Source organism: Cnephaeus nilssonii (genome assembly GCF_951640355.1).
Source record: "Cnephaeus nilssonii genome assembly, chromosome: 5".
NCBI classification, from domain to species: Eukaryota; Metazoa; Chordata; class Mammalia; order Chiroptera; family Vespertilionidae; genus Cnephaeus; species Cnephaeus nilssonii.
The window spans coordinates 79,922,270-79,946,578 of record NC_137076.1 but is presented as its reverse complement, the minus strand read 5'-3'; the positions used below and the strand labels follow the sequence as shown (position 1 = coordinate 79,946,578).

At 41.8% G+C, this 24,309-nt stretch overlaps 1 protein-coding gene across 1 annotated transcript in view; it reads right to left on the bottom strand.

Annotated features, from left to right (window-relative positions):
• The window catches only part of UBE2D2 (ubiquitin conjugating enzyme E2 D2), a 47,922-nt gene extending 39,544 nt beyond the window's left edge, over positions 1-8,378 (bottom strand). The window contains exon 1 of the mRNA XM_079772103.1: positions 7,851-8,378. Within this exon, the coding sequence (XP_079628229.1) occupies positions 7,851-7,874 (24 nt within the window). The 5' untranslated portion in view covers positions 7,875-8,378. The remainder of the gene's footprint in view (positions 1-7,850) is intronic.
• Positions 8,379-24,309: the final 15,931 nt, after the last annotated feature.

Below are 24,309 nucleotides of genomic sequence, written 5' to 3'. Positions count from 1 at the left end.
GTGCTGTCAATTTCTTAAAAAATATACATTTTTATTGATTTTTTACAGAGAGGAAGGGAGAGGAATAGAGAGTTAGGAACATCGATGAGAGAGAAACATCCATCAGCTGCCTCCTGCACACCTCCTACTGGGAATGTGCCCGCAACCAAGGTACATGCCCTTGACTGGAATCAAACCCGGGACCTTTCAGTCTGCAAGCTGACACTCTTTCCACTGAGCCAAACCAATTAGGGCTGTGCTGTCAATTTTAAGCCAAGTGTGCATTATTTCATGAACTCATTTGTGCCCATCAATAATAATAGTTTGAAAAGTATTCTAATAAAGTTGGAAAACACTAGATATGAGGAAAGAGGAGACAGTTTATCACCATCTGAGGGAAATGAGTGATAACCATGTTAACTGTTAACAAAAGTTAAATAAAAAGTGAGGTATCCACTGAATCTGGCAATTAAGTAACCTTACTAAACTTGAACAGACTATTCTTTCAAGAACTTTTGAGCACTGAAATGCCAGAGATGGGAAGGATAAAGAAGAGGAAGGCATTGGCTCTAGTGGGGGAAGGGAGTTAAAGGTTTTTTTGTCTGTTTTGTTTTTAGGATGAGGGAAATCCTGGATAAGTTTGGGTGCTGAGGGGAATTAGTAGAGAAGACATTGGAACTAGGAGCACAGGATCTGGCAGAAAGAAAAAAATGGAAACCAAAGTTAGCTTGGCAAAGGGGAAAGTATAGCTTATCCAGAGAAAAGAAGCTGGAGAAAAGAGAAAGAAGAACAATGATTAAGGTAATTTTCAAGCAATGGCTGGCTCTGTATTCAAGAATGCTTTAATCTAAATCCTGGCTCTTCCTACCATAACCATATAATGATAGGCAAGTTTGTTTACTGTACTTTCCAGCGTATAAGACGACTGGGCGTAGAAGATTTTCCTGGGTTAAAAAGTCGTTTTATACACCGGAAAATATGGTATATTGGACTATATTAATGGGATTAGATATAATGGATTAGATATATTGGACTACTGTATTTTCTGGCGTATAAAATGACTTTTTAACCCAGGAAAATCTTCTACGCCCAGTCGTCTTATACGCCGGAAAATACAGTACTTCTCCAAGTCTCCACTGTCTCATCTAACCAGGGAGAACAGAATTCTAATAGGGATATTCAGATTAAGTAATTCTGATACAGAGTATTCTAAACATGGTAGCTGTGCGGTTTTGTTTTTGTTTTGAAAGGCCTCAAAGGAAATGAAAAAAAATTCACACTTAAAAATCTTCTATTTTCTCTGTAAAATAGGTAATTGGGTCACCTACTGAGATTAAAAGTGTTTAAGGAGGCAAGAAAGTGATTCTTAATCTTTTAGAGAGATTAAAAAACTCATTTGACTCATGAATATACGGAGGACACAACATCCAAAATTTGCATAGTTTCAAGGGAGTTAGAGATACCTCTCCAACAATAAAGAGATGTTAAGGAAAAGATCTTCTGGTTCCAGAGCATAGTTTTAAATACCCAATTGTTTGAACAAAAGAAAAAGATTGCATCTTCTATTTACATACCTAACTTAACTGCTATATAAGGGGTACATGGCCTGCCAAAAAGACACTGGACACAGTCAAGAAATCCAGGTTCTTGATCCAACCCCAGTAAGTCACATGGCCTTTTCAGAAAGCAGCTCTGAGATGTGTTGCAATGCTAAACATTTATGATTTTACTAGAGGCCTAATGCATGGATTCGTGCACTGGTGGGGTCCATCGGACTGGCCTGCGGGGATCAGGCTGAAACTGGCTCTCCGACATCCCAAGGGGTCCCGGATTGCGAGAGGGCGGTTCTCGGGTGCCGCACTCCGGAATCAGGCTCCCTCTTCTTTGGTTCCAGGTGCATCACCTAAGAACCTTAGCTGCCAAGTCACTGCAGCTTGGTAGCTCCTGTGTTGCGTATCTGCGCCCTGGTGGTCAGTGCATGTCACAGCTACCAGTTGGCCGGTCGCTTAGGCTTTTATATATAGAGATTACTTGATATCTCGATGACTCTGTAGTCAAAAGAACAAATTATACTTTATTTTTCTGTTATCATTTATTATGGCTTTGAAGGTTAGCCTAGGAACCTAACCAGCAAAACTTTATTTCTACAGAAAAAACAAATGTGCTTCTGCATTTCTGCAGATGTTCCTGGCAGCATCAGGCATGAGTCAGGTATTCCTATCCTAAGAACTGCCTAGGATATTTTAGCAGTCCTCTCTCTCTAGGCTAAAATATCCAGAAATGGACTTTGTCAACACTTCCTCTTTATCAGGCAACAGCACAGTAATACTCAGGGGAAACTTTAAAGAAAAACTAGATTTGCCTGGATGGTGTTGCTCAGTGGTTGAGCACTGACCTATGAACCAAGAGGTCAGGGCACATCCCCAGGTTGTGGACTCTATTCCAACAGGGAACATGCAAGAGGCAGCTGATCAATGATTCTCTCTCATCATTGATGTTTCTATCTTTCTCCCTCTCGCTTCCTCTCACAAATCAATAAATATATATATAATATATATACATGTTTTTAAAAGAAAACCTAGATTTAGTAACAATTCTTCTTCAATGATGGCTATTTAAATTACATGTAAATAGCAACCTAGAAAAGGCAAAGTTTTTCAATTCAATGAAATTTTTGTAAAGTAAAGCATCCTTTTCTAAACAAACAAATAAAAATAATAACTTCCTGGATATTTCAAGTTTTCCTTTTGGAGTAAGACAGTATGTCTGCTTTCCAAGACAGAATTAATTCAAACAGCTATCTTAGGCCAACCATTGATTACATTAAGATTCCCAGTACTCCACGGGACTATTGCAATTTTGTTTCATCATTTTGACTGGAATTCACTCAACCCTTACCTCTGATAACATTAATGTAATACTACTTGTATCACACTTCTAGTAGAGTATTTTAAAATAATTTTTTTTAATTTAGTATATTTATAAGTGTTTCAACTCCTTTCCCATATCTTTAAGAATCAACCTTTGGTAATGTTCAAATCTTAGACATTTTGAAAGTACGCAGCCTACAGAAAGATGATTCATAACATGAACACATCATAATGAAGATAAGATTAAGATGTAAACTTCTTCTATGGAATCAGTGCATCTACTAAATTGGCTTTCCCTATAACTTTACACATAACCATATAAAACCTAAGCAAAGTTAATTAGAAGTTTATGTAAACTACCTAATCTTTCCCATCTACATAAAGCAATACTTTGAAACTTTTAAAAAGATAGAAAATACGGCTTAAATTATTTAATCCTTATACTCTTGATTACTTACTGAACCTCACTTTTGTTATTTTTAATTCACATATTAAACTGGTGCCTACCAACCTACCAAAAGAATGTGGTGGCTGTTTTAAAATTTGAATTGGAAAAAAATAATTAAAAAAATAAAATAAAATTTGAATTGGTTGTCAAAAATCTGGATTTGTGGCTTCCAGGGGGCGGGGAGTGGCGGGGCAGGGAGGGGAGAAAGATCTGGCAACATTAGGCTCACAGATTCTGGCAATAGCAACACTTGGAGAGTTTGGGTAGCAGCTGCCTTCTTTTGACAGCACATGCAACTTCTAGCTCTCCCACCTCCACCCCTACCCCCACCCTCACCCCCACCCCACCCCCCCAATTCTCTTTGCTCACTGGGGTTACCTGCCTGGCCTTTATAACCATCAGAGTTTGAAATCTTTATTTTACTGAGAATTGTATGTATGTATGTATATATGTATGTATTTATTGACTCTTTTTTAAAAAAATATGTATTTTATTGATTTTTACAGGGAGGAAGGGAGAGGGACAGAAAGCTAGAAACGTCGATGAGAGAGAAACATCGACCAGCTGCCCCCTGCACACCCCCCACTGGGGATGTGCCCGCAACCAAGGCACATGCCCCTGACCAGAATCGAACCTGGGACCTTCCAGTCCGCAGGCCGACGCTCTATCCACTGAGCCAAACTGGTTTTGGCTATTTATTGACTCTTAAGGAGCCTTAACAGAAGCTAGTCATAAAAATCTTAACATGGTTACAGAGAATAAATTGATGGTCACTGAGAGGGGTATTGGGAGAATGGGTGTAAAAAAGTGAAAAGGATTAAGAAATACGAACTTCCAGTTATAAGCATAGTCACGAGAATATAAAGTACAGCATAGGGAATATAGACAATAATATTGTAATAACTATGTATGGTGTCAGGTGTACACTATATCGGTATAATCACTTTGTAAGGTATATAAATGTCTAGTCACTATGTTGTACATCTGAAACTAATAAAAATATTGATGTCAACTGTAATTGGAAGATATATATATATATATATTTTTTTTACAGAGAGGAAGGGAGAGAGATAGAGAGCTAGAAACATCGATGAGAGAGATACATCGATCAGCTGCCTCCTGCACAGCCCCCACTGGGGACGTGCCCGCAACCAAGGTACATGCCCTTGACCGGAATCGAACCCGGGACCTTTCAGTCCACAGGCCGACGCTCTATCCACTGAGCCAAACCGGTTTCGGCTGGAAGATATATTTTTTAAAATCTTCAACATAGTAACAGACTAAATCAAGTCCTGGCCTGTACGGCTCAGTTGGTTGAGCATTGTCTAATGTACCAAAAGGTCACTGGTTCAATTCTGGTCAGGGCACATACCTGTATTGTGGGATAGATCCCCAGTAGGGAATGTGCAATCCGTGTCTCTCTCTCTCCCTAAAATCAATAAAAACATATTTTGAAGGGAAAAAAAAAAAAGAAATAAACTAAGTCAAGTAATGATCCTGGCAGTAAAGCTATGTATAACAAATGTTAATTATAACTAGCAGAATACCATTAAAATGTACAATACACTGTTGATGTTAAGAAAAGTTTTTAGTATTCTAACTGGTCTGTCTTTAACTCCTCTAAGATTCAAAATATTCAGCCTTAAACTGTTCCCAAAAATAAAGAAATTAACCCTGTATTTCAATCTTATGGTACTGTAAGAGCACCAAAAAGCCTCCTGCATATGTATTAACAAAAGTAAAAAGAAAAACAGGAAGCGATCTCTGATCAGCCAAAGAGACCACACAGTTCACAGAATACATGAAGCCCTCTTCATTCAGAGCCTACTGGATCTTATTTTAGACATAATTTTAATAAGCTCCGTGATCTGGTTTCCCAGCCCACAACAGATGAGATGCAGCCAACTAGAAAAAGTCTGGGGGTGGTGCTGCTAGAGGCAAACACTCAAAGCAACAAAATCAAAGCTCAAGACTAATAAAGTCAGCAGAAAAACCTCAAAACATACCAGGCTGGGGCCATTTGCTGTAGATACAAACAATCCCAGAGGGTCCCGATCCCTGCACAAAACTACACAGGATGTTCACAATGACCCTCTTTGGTACACGGTTAAAACATAGGTCAGGAGATCTTAAACTGTATATCAAAATGAAGTCCATCAAAAGCTTTTTCCAAATAAGACATAGCATTGTCAAATTCACAGAATACTATTTCCCTCTGTCAAAGAAACAAGATAAGGAATTCCTCAAGATGCCACATGTCAAATGTACTTGTTCTTAGCAAAATTTTATTAGAACCCTGATGCAGCAGTTCTGATAGTTGAGAGGGTATTCAAATAGAACTAGTTTTTCCAGAGAATGATAATTGGGAAGGTTCAAGACCAAGTCCAATTATATAAGCCACCTAAATCTAAGTCTTTTGGGGATTCCATTGTAGATACATTACTAGGGCTGAGGATAAGACAGGATGATCTCATCCATACCTAGGTAAGTCTGCAACTTAAAATTGGTGTCACACAAAAAGTTTGAGGGGAAAACCTCCATTTTGTTTTCACAATCTTATTGACTAGTATACCAAATAAATTTTATTTTTCTAATCCCTGGTAGTCTCAGAAGCTGAACCATACTTAAGGAAGGCTCTAGGTAATAAACCAGAAAGAAAAAAGGTTAATATTGGGTTTCAAAAATTCAAATTATCATTGACTAACCTTGATTTTCCTTATTAAAATTTTTATATGGCCATATTTTAGAGAAAATCTAGAGAATATGTAGTAACTCAAAGAAACCATAATACTGGGGGCAAATATACCTATAAGTTAAAATTCATGTTTTGAGAGCTATTCCCCTCTGAAAGAAACACAGGTATCAATCAATGTAGAGATGAAAGGCTACATTTCTTGACTGTAAGTTACCACACATTATACTCACTCCTCTCTAGGTTTTAAAATAAGTGCACAATTTTCTACAGGTAGAATCTTAAGTTGACAACTTCCCAACTATCCTCTATAGGAATCTAGTAATTCCTAAAAGCCTTAAAAATGATGCATATACATTTTTACTTCGATTACCATTCCTTGATGTGCTCCTGCCCCTTGAATGGTTCTTTAAGATATATTTGATTAAGGTTCAAGCTTCTTTTAACAAATAACCTGCTTCGTTTCAGTACAAGATTTACTTTCTAAATTCTGCCCTTTTTCATTTGTTAGAAATCAAAGAAGCCAAAAGAATTTGGTAAGCATCTAACCTAATTTACAGTAACCAGTGGGATTAATTTCACTTTAAAGGTCTTTTATCAAGAATGAAAATGAAGACCAACTGCTGAGCTGCAGTGTTTAAATTGTCCAACAACCTGCATTTTCACTGAGTTTAAGGCAAAGTGAAAACTGGTTCTCTTCCCCTTGTATCTCCATCCATCCTTCAGGACATATAATCCCAGGATCTACTTCTAAGTCGCTAGGTTTAATACAGCCATGTGAAACACCAAACAAAAATCACCAGTGGCACTTCCCTACTTCCTTAAAGGAAAAAAAGAAGAAGATAGTGAAAGGCACTAGAAAGTTACAATATTAGGGGAGGGGTACCCTAAATTTTAAGCCAAGCCAATATTCTAGAAGCAGTATTAGGAAAACCTCCGTATAGATAACTAAATAAAGAACCCTTTGTCTTAAAGGGCAAAGAAGTCCTTTCTAATGGAAAAATCTAACAAAATCCCTTCTAAATTAAAACGGTCTCTCTGAACGTATCACCTAATTTAATCTTAAAAGAAAATTGCGTAGTTTTCTCCAGTGGCTTTCAATGCTCAGGTTTCTACCTCTACCCTTGCCAACTTAACAGCTTTTCTATTAGATCAATTCCTGCAAACTTGCAGTGTTAATTTCTGACTACGTTTGGCAATCTCAAGGAATAAAATGCTTCTCCCTCTACTTCCCTCCCCATCAAAAGACTCGTGTTTTTTTTTCCTTCTGAACTTCCCACTCTAACAGTTTCTGGACAAGTAGAGTGGACCGAAGTGTGCTGCCTCGAGGTGAGAGAACTTAAGAAATACTTGTGGATCGGACAAAAAGGCTTTCTCAGTCTACCTGGGATACCGGCCCCAAGCTCAGGTGGTTCTGTGGAGGGGCCAGGAAGAGGGTGGGGGAGAAAACGGGCAAAGATGGGGCGAGCGCCTTCGACCTCGGTCGAAGGGGCTGCCCCACGCCCCAGCCCCAGCCCCAGCCCCCCCTCCTGGCAGCTCGGACAATGGCCCTCCAGCGCAGCAGTCTCAGGCCGGAGAGAGACCCTGGGACACCGTATCACGCAGAACCTAGAAAGGAGGCTGGGGAGAAACGCTGGGCAGACGCACGCACCTCCGGCCTAAGCGCGGGGTGCGCGCCGGGGCCTTCGCGGGCGCCATCACTAGGAATGGGGTGTGAAGGCCGCCCGGCGAGGCCCTTGCCCACCGCCGTGTCCGAAGAGGCCGCGAGCCCGGCGGAGACGACGGCGGGAAGTGCAGGCCGCAGGCTGCTCAGCTGGCTCGCCCAGCGGCCCAAACCCACCGCCGACCTTCGGCCGCTTACCTTGTGGATTCTCTTCAGAGCCATCGCGGGAGGCGGGTGGCGGCCGCCCCCGGAGCGGGGACGGGGACAGGGAAGGGACGGGGAAGGGGCGAAGGAGAGCGAGGCCGCCTCGGTGATCGCGGGTCGACAGGAGAAGACGGAGGGCTCGGAAGTGCGGGCCCGGCGGGACCTACTGAGGGCCGAGGCCCACTCGGCTCCTGGGCCTGCCGCAGCGGTCACCGCATCACCCGGCAGCTGCCTCTTTATGCGCTGCCGCCCGAGCAGCCGCCACCGCCGCCGCGGTAGGGGCCTCTTCCTTCTTAGCTCAGCGCCGCCTCCTCAGCCGTCGCGAATCCCTCCGCCGTGGAGTAAGAGCCCAGGCCTCGGGCTCGGCCGGCGCCTCCCGGTCGCGCAGCCGGAGGGGCAGCCTGCTGCAGGTGGACCGAGGGACGCGCGGGTGGACGGGCGGGCGGCGCCGCCGGGGTGGGGCCGCCCGAGCGCGGGGTGGGCCCAGACCGAGGGGCAGGTCGGGAGGCGCGGGGATTGGCGGGCCAAGGGAAGGAGGGCCGGGCTGCGCCGGCGGCGGAGGGATACGGGCCGCCCCTGTGAGTAGCTTACGTGCCTCCGCCACGGCCGCGGAGAGGCTGACGCCAAGAAGCTCAGGGAGGAGATCTCGCGAGAGCCGTTGCGCGGGTCGAGGGACCTCACGCGCCGGGACCCTGGAGTCTCTCTCTTCAGCTCACCCACGCGAGTGTCTTCAGAGATCAGTAAACGTTCAGAGTAGAATGTTTTCCAGGTCCCTTGGTCGTCCCCAGAGCATCCGGGAGGAGGCACTAATGCCCACTGCAGCGTTCCTGAAGGAAGAAGGGACTGGCCCAAGGTCACACAGTTCCACTGTGGCAAAACTGGGACTCGCCAGATGCTTTTCCCGAAGCCGCGTGGTGACAGCCTGGTCACCTACGAGGAATGTGTTCCTCCACTATAACGCGGGCAGCTCTGAGATGGCCTTTTTGATCAAGGCCTCAGCTAGATGACAACTTGAATGTGTCTCAGACATGGCAATCGGAGAAGTGCCCAGACCTCACTTTGGTAAATTGTTGCAAACACGCACTCTACCGCCCTGGCCAAGTAGTTCAGTTGCTTTAGCAACGTCCAGATAAGCCATGGTTGTGGATCAATCCCAGTCAGGACACGTAAAAGCATCAATCAGTGGCCCAGTCGGCATGGCTCAGGGGTTGAGCATGGACCTATAAACCAGGAGGTCAGGGCACCTGCCTGGGCTGCGGGCTCAGTCCCCAGTGTGGGGAGTGCAGGAGGCAGCTGATCAGTGACTCCCATCATTGATGTTTCTCTCTCCCTCTCCATTCCTCTCTGAAATAAATAAATAAATAAATATTTTTTTAAAAAGAAACAATCAGTGGTTATTTCTCTCTTTTCCTCTCTCACTAAAATGAATGGATGGATGGATGGATGGATGGATGGATGGATGGATGAAATAAGTACTGTACCAGTTACCTCAGGGGGAGGGAAAAATGGTACACAATTAAAAAAAAAAAGTGTGCTCCAGTAAAATGTGTGATCTTGTTTGTCTATTTTATTGATTTCTGCTCTTATTTTTTAATATTTTTAAAGTTATTGATTGATTTTTAGAGAGAGAGAGAGGAAGTGGGGGGGGGGGCAGAGAGAGAGAAAACCAATCTGGGTTAGATCACCATCAGGAGCAAGCCTAGAAAACCTATTCTGAGGGGATTTTTTAGGAGGTGGAGGCAAAAAGCTAATTCACTAAACAACTACTCTGTATCAAGCCCTCCACCAGGACCATTGAGATATAAGGCCAGGCCTGAGCTGGGAGGTGCTTACTATCTGGCTGGAGACACTCTCACTGGAGAGTAATGAATCTTTTCCTGAGAGGTGATAACCATTCTCAAGCACACCCCGAGGTTTTCTGATTCTAAATCTGTGTGTGTGTTTTCCCTCCATCTGGAAGGGACCTTGAAGATCATTGATTCTAACTTCTAAATTTAAAGAGGAGAAACTGGAGCCCCTAAGAGAAGGATCTTGCCCAAAGTCACACAGTAGGGCAGTTATAAAACTTATATTGTCTCACCTACTGAATAGAGAAGGTTAAGCCAATAGGACAGGGCCACTGTGGACTCAGTCAGAAGAGAAAAAAACTGAATCTAGTCATCCAGGGTGGGTGTGTTTGAAGTTGGAGGTGAAGAGGAACGTTCCACAGCCCCAAATCTTTTCTTCCTAATAAATGTGAGGGAGAAGTACAAAAATGCCCATCAGTCATATTTAAAAAAATATTTTAGCCCTGGCTGGGCAGCTCAGTTGGTTAAAGCATTGTGTCAAGGTTTTGGGTTTGATCCCTGGTCAGGGCACATACAAGAGCAACCAATGAATGTATAAAAAAGTAGAACAACAAATCTATGTCTCTCTTTCTCTCTCTTTTCCACTCTCTAAAATCAATAAATAAAAATTTTTTTTAAATATTTTCTTCAACAACAGCTTTTTTTTTTGTATTAGAAAAGCGATATATTTATTTGTGTAAGAAATACAGGTAATGCCCTCGCAGGTTTGGCTCAGTGGATAGAGTGTCGGCCTGTAGACTGAAGGGTCCCGGGTTCAATTCCGGCTAAGGGCACATGCCTACGTTTCGGGCTTGATCCCTAGTGGGGGGCGTGCAGGAGGCAGCTGATCAATGATTCTCTCTCATCATTTATGTTTCTATCTCTCTAACGCTCTTCTTTCCTCTCTGAAATCAATAAAAATATATTTTAAAAAAAAGAAATACAGGTAAACAAAAGGAAGGAAATAAAAGTGAACCACACTCTCATCCAATGATTATCTATTTTTGACATTTGGTTTATATCCTTCCAGTATTTTTTCCTTACATATAAATATACATATTTTTCTTTGAAAAAAATAGCATACCATAATACTATTTGCTAATCTACCTTTATTTGAAAATAAAAATTGTAAATATTTAAGGTGGACAACATGATGATTTGAAATACATAAACACAGTGAAATGATTTACTACAGTTAAGATAACATATCCATCTCCTCATTTTAGCAGGGAGTGAGAGCACCTGAAATCTTTGGAATCTACTTTTAAAATAAACAATATAGAGAGTTTTTCTTTTTCAATGCACATTCCTATCATTTTAATAGCTATGTATTCTATCATATAAATGTACCATATTTATTTAACTGGTCATACTTTGGGGACATTTAAGTTGTTTCCAATTTTAACCATTAAAAATATTACTATAGCCCTGACTGGTGTGGCTCAGTTGGTTAGAGCAACATCCCATATACTGAAACGTTTCAGGTTCAATTCCCATAAGGATAAAAAAATATTTTTAAAGTTAAAAAATATGTTACTATAGTGGATATCCTGTAGTTAATCCTTGGACAACTCCAAGAGGGCCTTTTTAGGATAAACTCCTAGAAATGAAATTGCTGCATCAAAAGTAATCAGATTTTTGCATCATTATATCCATCATTTTTTCATGAAGGATATCAGTTTATAATATTTTTTTCTTATAATATCTTTATCAAGTTTTCATGTCAAGGTTATTTTGGACTCATAAAATAAATTGGGAAGTGGTTCCTCCTATGAAAGACTTTATGTATGATTATTTTGTTCTTCCTTAAATATGTGGTACAGTTCACCAGGGAAGACATCTGGCCCTTGAGTTTTCTTTGTGGAAAGAGTTTGACACTAAGTTCGATTTCTTTAATAAATATGGGGTATTTAGCTCTGGCTGAGTAGTCCAAATGGGTCAATGAATGCACGGATGGGTGGAGCAGCAAGCTGATGTTTCTCTCTCTCTCTCTTCCTCAAAATCAATCAGTAAGTAAAAAATTAAAAATAAATATAGGTATTTTTATTTTTACTTTTTTAAAAATTTCTTTATTGATTAAGGTATCACATATTTGTCCTCATCCCCCCATTCCCATCCCAAACCCCTCCCCACGCATGCCCGCACCCCCCTGTTGTCTGTGACCACTGGTTAGGCTTATATACATGCACACAAGTCCTTTGGTTGATCTCTCCCCCTTGCCCCCACTTTCCCCTACCTTCCCTCTGAGGTTTGACAGTCTGATCGATGCTTCCCTGTCTGTGGGTCTGTTTTTGTTCATCAGTTTATGTTGTTCATTATTTCCCTTTATTTTTACTTTTTGTGTCCATTGTAATCATTTATGTTTTTAAAGGAATTTTTCCATTTAATTTAAGTTGTCCAATTTACAGTATTAGAATAAAGTTACTCATAATATCTTATTTTTCCTCACCATCTGTAGCATCCATAATTATATTCCTTTTTGTATGCCTAATATTGGTTATTTGTGTTTTCTCCATATTTTTCTTGATAAATCTTACTAGAGATTTATCATTTTAGTAATCCTACAAAGAACCAAATTTTGACCTTGTTTGTCTATTTTCTATTTTATTGATTTCTGCTCTTATTTTTTTAATATTTTTAAATTTATTGATTGATTTTTAGAGAGAAAGAGGAAGGGGGGTGCAGAGAGAGAGAGAAAAACATTGATGTGAGAGAAACATTGATCATTTGCCTCCTGAATGCACCCCAGCCAGGGATCAAACCCGCAAACTGGGTTCCTGACCGGGAATCGAACCCATCACCTTCCAGTGCACTAGCCAGTGCTCCAACCAGCTGAGCCACACTGGCCAGGGCTCTACTCTTATTTTTATTATTTTCTTTCTTCTACTTATTTTTTGATATAATTTGTTATTTTTTAAGCTTCTTAAAGTAGGAGCTTAGATCACCAATTTTATACTTTTCCTTTTTTCTAATATAAGCACTTTCTAATAAAGCATTAAAAGCACAGTGTTTTTGCTGCATCCCACAATTAAAAAAAAAATTTCTTTATTGATTAAGATATTACATATGTGTCCTTATTGCCCCATTGACCCCCCACCCCCACTCATGCCCTCACCCCCCTGCTGTCTGTGACCATTGGTTAGGCTTATATGCATGCATACAAGTCCTTTGGTTGATCTCTCCCCCTTACCCCCACCCTCCCCTACCTTCCCTCTGAGGTTTGACAGTCTGATCAATGCTTCTCTGTCTCTGGATCTGTTTTTGTTCATTAGTTTATGTTGTTAATTATCCTATATAATAAAGAGGTAATATGCAAATTGACCATCATTCCCTCACAAGATGGCTGCCTACAACCAGGCCAGCAGGGGGGTTAGTGAGGGACAACCAAACGACTGAACAAGCAGGCTCTGTGGAAATACCAGGCCGGCAGGGGGGACAGTTGGGGGCGATTAGGCTAGCAGTGGGGGGGGGGGGGGCAGTGAGGGGTGACTAGGCCAGTGGGGGGCAGTTAGGGGCGACCAGGCCGGCAGGGGAGGGCAGTTAGGGGCAATCAGGCCGGCACACAGAGGCAGTGAGGGGCAACCAGGCCGGCAGGGGGCGGCAGTTAGGGGTGACCAGGCAGGCAGGCAGGTGAGTGATTAGGAGCCAGCGGTCCAGGATTGTGAGAGAGATGTCCCGGATTGGAGAGGGTGCAGGCTGGGCTGAGGGGACCCCCCTTGCACGATTTTGTGCACCGAGCCTCTAGTATTCCATAAATGAGTGAGACCATGTGATATTTATCTTTCTCTGACTGGCTTATTTCACTTAGCATAATGCTCTCCAGTTCCATCCATGCTGTTGCAAATGGTAAGAATTCCTTCTTTTTACCACAGCGTAGTATTCCATTGTGTAGATGTACCACAGTTTTTTAATCCACTCATCTAATGGGCACTTAGGCTGTTTCCAAATCTTAGCTATGGTAAATTGTGCTGCTATGAACATTTCTGATTGGTGTTTCTAATTTCTTGGGATATGTTCCTAGAAGTGGGATTACTGGGTCAAATGGGAGTTCCATTTTTAGTTTTTTGAGGAAACTCCATACTGTTCTCCATAGTGGCTGCACCAGTCTGCATTCCCACCAGCAGTGCATGAGGGTTCCTTTTTCTCCACATCCTTGCCAGCACTTGTTGTTTGTTGATTGGTTGATGATAACCATTCTGACAGGTGTGAGATGGTACCACATTATCGTTTTGATTTGCATCTCTCAGATGATTAGTGACTTTGAGCACGTTTTCTTATGTCTTTTGGCCTTCCTTATGTCTTCTTTCGAAAAGTATCTATTTAGGTCCGTTGCCTATTTTTTTATTGGATTGTTTATCTTCCTTTTGTTAAGTTGTATGAGTTCCCTGTAAATGTTGGAGATTAAACCCTTATCGGTGATAACATTGGCAAATATGTCCTCCCATGCAGTGGGCTTTCTTGTTGTTTTGTTGATGTTTTGTTTGCTGTACAAAAGCTTTTTATTTTGATGTAATCTCATTTGTTTATTTTCTCTTTAGTTTTCATTGCCCTAGGACAGTGGTCGGCAAACTCATTAGTCAACAGAGCCAAATATCAACAGTCAACCATTGAAATTTCTTTTGAGAGCCAAATTTTTTAAACTTAAACTTCTTCTAGCACCACTTCTTCAAAATAGACTCGCCCAGGCCGTGGTATTTTGTGGAAGAGCCACACTCAAGGGGCCAAAGAGCCGCATGTGACTCGCGAACCGCAGTTTGCCTACCACGGCCCTAGGAGCTGTATTGGTAAAGAAATTGCTTCAGCATATGTCTGGGATTTTGCTGCCTCTGGATTCCTTGCATCCCACAATTTTATGTGTTGTTGTTTTTGTGTTTTTTTTTTCATTCCATTTAAAATAGTCTAATCTCTCTGTGATTTATTCTTTGACCAGGGGTTATTTTCAAATAGTTTGGAATTTATTAGTCATCAGGGAAATGCAAATTAAAATTATAATGAGATAACATTTCACACTTACTGGAATGGCTAAAATAAAAGACACTGACAACAATAAGTGATAACAAGGAAGTACAGCAATTGGAACTCTCATACATTGCAGGTGAGAGTGTAAAATAGTATACCCTTTTGAAAAACTGTTTGGTAATTTCTTATAAAATTAAACATATATCTACCATATGACCCAGCAATTCTACTCTTATGTATTGAAAACATGTCCACAAAATGATTTGTACACAAATATTCATAACAGCCTTACTCATATATAGTCCAAAAGTGGAGACAACCAAATTCTATCCACAGAAGAATGGGATAACAAATTATGATATATTCATACAATGGAATTCTACAACAAAAAAAAGGATGATCTATTGATATACTCAACATGTATGAGTCTCAAATGATTATGTTAAGCAAAAGAAGAAAGACACAAGACACAAAAAAATATGAGCTGTACAAGTGCATTTATATGAAGTCCAGAAACAGACAAAACTAATCTTTGGTGTTTGAATTGGTTGCTGTTATTGGAGAGATCATTTGTCCAGAGAGGGATTGAGCGCGCGCGCACACACACACACACACACACACACACACACAATTGTCAAAACTCATGGAATTAACATTAAAGATCTGTACATTTTATTTGTAAATTGTATGTATGTAATAAAATAATATAAAATTTTAAAAGTATGCAGAATTTTTAGATCTTATTTAATAGATTTCTCCTTGGGGTGATTTTTTCCTCACACTCACCCTGCATGGATCTTACAACCCTCAGTTTATCTTCCATTATCCTACTGAAATTGTGAGTACACTGCATATTCTTGGAGTTTGACCTCCCCTGTTGGGAGTTAACCCAATACTATAAGCATTATAGTAGTTAAAGGCTTTCTCTTGGCAAAGATGTTCCCAGAGCTGACAGCTGTGATTAAATGCTACAGAGAGTACTCTCCTCAGTGGCAGATGATTGCTATGGGTTGAGTAAATAGTAGAGCCCAAGCAATTTGGAAACTCTGATTTTGGATCTCAGCAGCTCTGTAGGAGAGTTTATTGTATCTTATTCAAAACGTGTGGCCCAGTGCACAAAATTCGTGCACAATAAAAGGGAATTCATTATGCCAAAACCGGTTTGGCTCAGTGGATAGAGCGTCGGTCTGCGGACTGAAGGGTCCCAGGTTCGATTCCGGTCAAGGGCATGTACATTGGCTGCGGGCACATCCCTGGTGGGGGGTGTGCAGGAGGCAGCTGGTCGATGATTCTCTCTCATCGATGTTTCTAGCTCTCTATCCCTCTCCCTTCCTCTCTGTAAAAAATCAATAAAATATATTTTTTTTTAAAAAGGGAATTCATTAGAGGAAATATTTTAATATTGCTATTTGCCCTTTCTCTATAATAGAAGTGTCCGTCCAGCCCCACCCCCACTGGGCAACACCAAGACTCAGCCTGCCCCACCCCCATCAAGCCCCATAGTCCCAGTGCGGGGGGGGGGGGGAGGAGAGCAGGGGGGCGGCCTCAGGTCCCCCAGCCACAGCACCATGGTGGGGGGCATGGCCTCAGGGGGGCGCAGCCTCAGGTCCCCCACCCCCGCCCGGCACCAAGCAGCCTAGGTCCATGCTGATCGGTCATTACGGCATCACAGCATGATGACCATTTGCATATTAGCCTTTTATTATTAAGATGACTGAGTAAAGAGTATTAGGTAAAGTAGGAAATGATTTTCTAGCTGCATCAATATGATCCCTTTTTGTGATATTTTCTAAGGTATAGTGTTAAAACATAAAAATGTCCCCAAACATTGCAGTCTCTTTAAGATAGTACCACCACTAGAGGTTATTATTAGAGACTAATCTATTTCCTTAGGAAGCCAGGTTTTATGAGTTTGAAGTAGCTCTTTTTTTTTCTTTTTTTTTCATGATAAAAAAATCAGAACAGTAGTTTAACAAAGAAATTATAGTATTCAATTTATATTCTTTTTGTTCAGTCACTCTCTCTTGCTATATACAATTTGGGGTGTGTTCTGCCTACCCTCATTTATTCCATTGTTGAGGTCTGGTCCAGTATCCACACCCTACTTCATAGGAATTGCTAAATTAAGAAATGGCACTAACTTTGCCACCTGACTCCTACAACACTTCGTTATGTTTGTTGGCAGCCTGATTTTATCCTAAAAGTCATCTTTGAGGAAGTTTTCCCTACCAGTCACCCCAGACTAGGTTAGGTGCCTTTAGATTAGAGCCCTGCCATCAGAGATTAATCACACTTTATTATAATGGTTAGACAACTGTCTCATTCAATAGATGGTCAGTTTCTGGAGAGCAGAGATATCGTCTCTTTTGTTCCTCTTTTTAGTCACCAATGTCTGGCATATCAAAGATACTTGTTGAATGAATTCATAAATGACCAGCTGAATAATAAGTAGCTCAAGAAACCTTTATACTCACAAGTTGTTGGATAAAATAATAGTTCCCTTAAAAAACAAAAAAGCAAAACCACTCAATTGTATGTCCAGATTTTACGTCACAGAACTATAGTTTAACCCAGTCTAGAGGGGTTCAAAATCTAGTAGGAAAGAGAAACACTATCTTTACTCTGTCCTTGGGGAAGATATAGTTGTGCAAATCGAGACTTCCTCCTGGTGAAATCATTAGAAATGAGGAGACGTTTGTGCACACCTGTGCTTCTTCCCTTACTGAAGTCAGTGGTGCTGAGAGGTAATGTAATTAGTGACGTTGTGGTTTAGAGCTGGGGCTTTGCAATCAGTGGGTTTGAGCCCTATTCTGCTATTCATAGTGTGAAGTTTGCTAAAGTCACTTGGCCTCTTAAAACTCAGTTTTTCTCATCAGTAAAACAGGGGTAACATTAGCATCTTCATATGATTGTGAGATTAAATAACAAAAGGTATGTAAAGAGTTCCTGGACTGAAGGAACTACTCATCAAATATTAGCTATGATGATGGTGGTGATATTTTTTCTTTACAAAAGCAGTATTTTAAAAGACTGGTCCCAGCCACCATTTACCCTTCAAAGATGTTTACAACATCAGTCCCTGTGAAACTGGGATTGGTGTTCCGTTTCAGATTCTCAGAGCCCTCAACCACTGACTGCTCTTTCTTGTGGATCCTGTGGCTGGGGTGAGAGTGCCTTAGCAAAGGGCAGATCACTTCCTGCAGGCTCAGCCCGCACACCATGTGGCAGAAATCTTGGGGACTTTCAGCCTGGAAAACAAACTGTCTGGCCATTCAATCTAAAGATAGTCCCCCAACCTCCCTCTGTACCCTGGAGAAGAGGTGGGTAGACAAGGAACATTTGAGTGGAAGGCGATGCATATGCAAGTTGTTCACCAAATCTGTTATTATTATTTGGTATTACTCAAAGGGAAAGTTTAAACAATTTTAAAATGTGATTCTGTTAGCTTTTAAGCCTGCTGTTTTTAAATAAAGGCTTTACCTATCAGTAAAAGTGGCTAACATAGCAAAGGATGTGGACAAGTCATGTATTTATCCTGTGTGGAGGGGTGGTGGGGGTAATGTGTAAAGATAAGAACAGAAAAGGACTTCTGAGTCCCAGAGGAGTAGGGGAGGACCCTTGGAGAAAAGGACAGGGTGTTGCCCTGGAGAGGGAGAGGCAGGGTCTAAGGTCAATGAGGCAGATGAGATGGCAACGCAGTGTAGACAGCCGAGTAAAGTCCCTATTTCTGAGGAGTTGATGGTTCTCACAGTTTATAGCTTTAAAGGGCCCAGCCTTTTCACTACTGGGAAAGAGATAAGTAATAATCTGAGATCATAATAATCTGGCCACTCAGTGTAGACTACACAATATAAATGATATACGTATGTGGTATATGCACAGGCCTCTAATAAATATATATATTTATATACACACACACACACACACACACACACACACACACACACACACTGAGTGGTCAGATTATTATGCGTTCAGAGATCATAATAAACCTAGAATTTAAAATCCAATGGCTTCAGCAGCAAAAACGATGTATAGTTAACACTATTTGTGTTTTCAATAGTGTATATACACTGAGTGGCCAGATTATTATGACTTCTGAACGCATAATAATCTGGCCACTCAGTGTATATCTTATATAATAAAAGGCTAATATGAAAATTGTCCCCTTGACCAGCAGGCAGGCCAGCCAACCGCCCATGTCCCTTCCCCCTGGCCAGGCTGGCTGGACCCCACCCATGCACGAATTCATGCACCAGGCCTCTAATAAATACACACACACACACACACACACACACACACACACACACTGAGTGGTCAGATTATTATGCGTTCAGAGATCATAATAATCTGGCCACTCAGTGTAGACTACACAATATAAATGATATACGTATATGGTATATGCATAGAATAACATTGTATTTGGTGTCTGAGAGAGGATTATGAAGGACTTTTGTGTTCTAAACCATACATTCCTGAAATGTTGAATATTTTATGCTGAGCATGTATTATCTATAATAATAAAAGTGTAATATGCTAATTAGACCAGACATCCTTCCAGAAGACTTTCCAGATGAAGCCGGGGCTTCCAGGGAAGCCCGGGTCCTGGGTGCTGGAGGGAAGCCTGGGTCCTGGGTGCCAGAGGGAAGCCGGTGCCGGCAGCTGGGAGAAGAAAGGCCTACTCTTGCATGAATTTCGTGTATCGGGCCTCTAGTCCTACATAATAAAAGGGTAATATGAAAATTGACCCTAAAGGCTGAACAACCTGGAATGACCGGTCACAATGATGTACACTGACCACCAAGGGGCAAACGCTAAATACAGGAGCTGCCCCCTGGTGGTCAGTGCCCTACCACAGGGTGAGCTCTGCTCAGCCACAAACCAGGTTGACAGCTGTGACTACAGCGGTGGTGGTGGGAGCCTCTATCACCTCCTCGGCAGCACTAAGGATGTCTGACTGTGGCTCCCCATGGGGAGTGGGCCTAAGCCACAGTCGAACATTCCCCAAGAGCTCCCGAGCTGCCAGAGGGATGTCTGACTGCCAGCTTAGGCCCGGTCCCCTCGGGAGTGGGCCTAAGCCGGCAGGTGGACATCCCCTGAGGGGTCCTGGACTATGAGAGGGCACAGGCCAGGCTGAGGGACACCCCCCCCCCCAGAGTGCACGAGTTTTTGTGCACTGGGCCTCTAGTTTTATATAAAGAAAAATAAGCCTGGCCAGAGTGGCTCAGTGGTTGAACATTGACCCATGAACCAGGAGGTCAGGGTTCGATTCCCAGTCAGGGCATATGACAGGTTGTGGCTCAATTCCCAGTAGGGGGCATGCAGGAGGCAGCCAATCAATGATCCTCTCTCATCATTGATGTTTCTCTTTCTCTCCCTTCCTCTCTCTGAAATCAATAAAAATATTTTTTAAATAAATTGAAGTTTTAAAATCAGGTAACATGTAATGATAGCAAAAAAATTGGATGTGTCTAACTACTCATCAATTGGGAAAGGATAGAGAGTACTATAATTCATACTACAAAATACTATGCCATCATGAAAAGATTGGGTTTCATCCATATGTACCACTGTAGAAGAACTATTACAATATCATGAGGTGTGTGTTTTTTGTTTGTTTTTTTTTAAAAAAGCAACTGTAGCACTGGCTGGTGTAGCTCAACTGGTTGAGTGTTGCTCCATGCACTGAAAAGTTGCTGATTCAATTCCCTGTCAGGGCTCGTGCCCAGGTTACAGGTTTGGTCCCAGGTGCAGGCAACCCAATAAATGTCTCTCTCTCTCCCCCTCCCTCCTTTCCACTCTCTAAAAAATCAATGGAAAAAAATATCCTTGGGTGAGGATTAACAACAACAACAACAACAACAAAGACAACTGTACACCTAAAACTAATATAATATGGTATGTCAACTATAATTAAAAAATAAAAAATATGTTCTGGCCAGGTAGCTCAGTTGGTTAGAGTATCATCCCCTGTCAGGGCACAAACAAGAATCAACCAATGAATGCATAAATCAGTGGAACAACCAATTGATGTTTCTCTCTTTCTCACACACACACAAATCAATTTTTAAAACTAAAAAAATACAAACAAAAATATTTTTAAGAAAGCAACTGCAGCCCTAGCTGGTTTGGCTCAGTGGATAGAGTGTCGGCCTGCTGACTGAAGGGTCTCTGGTTTGATTCGGGTCAAGGGTACATGCCCAGGTTGTGGGCTTGATCCCCAGTAGGGGGCATGCAGGAGGCAGCCAATCAATGATTTTCTTTATCATTGATGTTTCTATCTCTCTCTCCCTCTCTGAAATCAATAAAAAAAATTTTTTTTTAAAAAAAGAAAGCAACTGCAGTTCCATCATTAGGGCATGGGGGAGGGGGGTGCCTCACTACCTTTACCTCCCCCCGAAATAAAAATGTTTAAAATATTTTTACTCTGATTATAAGTGTTTGTTGTTAATGAGTCAAACAGTATAGAAACCTATAGAGCTGAAAATTCAAGCTCCCTTCCCTGATTCTAACACCCACCATTACAAATGATATGTAGCCCTCCAAACTTTTTAATGTAAATATTATATATATATATATATATATATATATATATATATATATATATATATATATAATGACATAGTGGTTAAGAATATAGGCTGACTTTGACAACCAACACTTAATCTGGACATCAGTTTTCTCAAATATAAAATGAGGATAATAAGTAATAATTGCTATTTTATTTTTTTACATATGTGGACTCTTACTACATAGATGGTTCTATGAATGTACTGTTTTAAGTCTATTTAAAAAATATTTATAGATTCATAGGAAGGAGCAAGAATTATACAGAAAATGTCAGTGTGCCTTCATCTAGTTTCCCCTCCTGGTTGCATCACATAATTATAGTACAATATCATAACCAGGAAATACTGTTGGTACCATGTGTATATATAGTTTAATGTCATTTTATTACATGTGCAGTTCCTGTAGTCACCGAAATCAAGACTCAGAGCTATTCCATTACCACAGTGATTTCCTTCATGATACCTCTTTATAGTCACAACTACCACCCCAGCATCGCTACCCATTGGCAATTACTTATCTATTTTTCATCTCTATAATTTTGTCATTTTGTTATATAATATAATCATATTATACATGTTATATAAATAGAATCATACAGTATGTGACTTTTAAAAAAATCCTCACCTGAGGATATGTTTATTGATGTGAGAGAGAGAGAGAGAGAAATATCAATGTGAGAGAGAAACATTAATGGGTTGCCCTCTTATACGTGCCCCAACCAGGGACCAAGCCTGAAACGTGCCCTGACTGGAATTGAACCCACGATCTTCCGGTGTACGGACAATGCTCCAACCAACTGAGTTACACCAGCCAGGGTCAGTATGTGACATTCTGAGATTGGCTTTTCTCATTCTGTTTAATGCCCTTGAAATTAATCCAAGTTGTGTGCATCAACATTTGTTCCTTGCTGTGTAGTATTCCATTTAGTAATGTACTTTAAAAAAATGTTTTAAATTGTGGTAAAATGTACATGACAAAAATTTGTTATTTTAACCATTTTTAAGTGGAAAGTTCAGTGGCTTTAAGTACATTCACATTGTTGTACAACTATTACCACCATCCATCCAAATACATTTTTAAAATATATTTTTATTGATTTCAGAGAGGAAGGGAGAGAGAGGTAGAAATATCAATGATGAGAGAATCATTAATCAGCTGCCTCCTGCATGCCCTGCAACCTGGGCATGTACCCTGACTGGGAATAATGTACCCTGACTGGGAATAATGTACCCTGACTGGGAATAATGTACCCTGACTGGGAATAATGTACCCTGACTGGGAATAATGTACCCTGACTGGGAATAATGTACCCTGACTGGGAATAATGTACCCTGACTGGGAATAATGTACCCTGACTGGGAATAATGTACCCTGACTGGGAACCTCCTGGTTCATAGGTTGACGCTCACCAGCCAGGCTTCACCCAGATCTTTACACTTCTCCTGCTAAACCCTTCACAACTGTTCTAGGAGTAAGATACTGTTACAGAAGGCTGAGGGTCTTTAACTACTCAAAGTGACAAGGTAACAAAAGGGTGCGGGGGAGGGGGAGACTGGGACTCTGAAAGCGGTGCTCACTACCTGCAGGCTGCCTTTCCTTCCAAACCTGTCCATCTGTCCCAGTGCTGGTACTTCAGCTCTCCCTGACCTCTGTATCAGATTTCTCCAGGACCCTCTCTCATCTCTAGACCACCCACTGGGATTTCCAATACCCCCTCATCAATCACTGTCCCTCCAATTATTCAAGACCCTCCTGGAATCACAAAGTATTAGCTCCCCAATCCCTCCCAGTCCAACCCTCCTCTCCATCCTTTCTGGGTCTAGCCAATCCCCTTAAAGATCCAATGTCATCGGTGAGGAAAGAAGCTCTGTGGAAATCTCCTTCATCACTAGGTCAGCTGCTGGCCCTGGCCAAAATGCGGCTCTTGGGGAAGGTTGGGAGGTGGTCAGGCAAAGTTTCAATCCTCTTTTGTCAAATTCCTCCTTCCCAGGGTAGCCAAGTTTGGCTCCAATCCAGGCAGCTCACCAGCAGGGTTGAGGGTGGGGAAAAGCTTAGCTTATTCAGAATTCTTACTCCACCAAATGCTGGCTCTTGAGCTTTGGAGAAATCACTTAGCAACTTTGTGTCTCGTTGTCCTCATCCAGAAATTGGAACTTTTGTTACGGTCGTAACTAGCTGGTTATTAGTGATAGGAAAGGGGCCAAGGGGAGGCCAGACCTTATAAGCATGGTCATCTGAGGAGCTTCACAGGAAGCTGCAACTTCACACTTCCCAGGGGAATCACCAGTCCATTCTCTGCAAATCACTGGGCGCATGCACAGTGAAGTCCGGGTGACATAGGGAAGGTGCTTACCTGCCAGCCTAACCTTGGAAACAGGTAATTGGCTAGAGGGGGTGGAGCTACTGCAAGAGTGCAAAATCCTGAAGGGTTAATTGATTAAACTCTTAGTTATAACCCCAGACAAAGGAGTTCTCTCTCTCTCTCTCTCTCTCTCTCTCTCTCTCTCTCTCTCTCTCTCTTGCTTGTTCGCTCTTGCACTCCTGTTTCTCACTTGCTCCATGACCTGCACTCACCTCTGTAGCCATGAGGCCTTAGCAGCCCCTGGCCATGCAGACCCACACACAATGGACTGCAGCCAGGAACACAAGCTAACCTATCCAGACGCTGGGCTGAACTCGTTAAGCGCCCTGTCCGTCACCGGTGGCTGACACTATACTTTCCCTCCGGAAGACAAAACAGGCTGGGCGCTTAATTAATATGGAGTGGAGACCCCGGGCAGTGGCTTTAATTCTTGCCCCTCTGAAGACACAGCTGGACTTTTTCCATGGTGGGACGGAGGGAAATGGGACCTTGGGAGGGAACCCCTTTGATGTTATATCATCAATAAAGCTTCCCGCCACACCTCATCCTCCCGTGTGGCCTCAGGAAATTATTGTCCCCGTGGTACCCCAAGAACTCCACTTCCATCAGTAAAAGGTGGGGATACAGAGGGTAAAACTTTGGTGAAAATTAAATTATGTAGTGCCTGCTCATCATTTAGCACAATGCTTACAATTAAATGCTGAGAAAGAGCCAAGTGGTTTAGGGCATCAGTTGA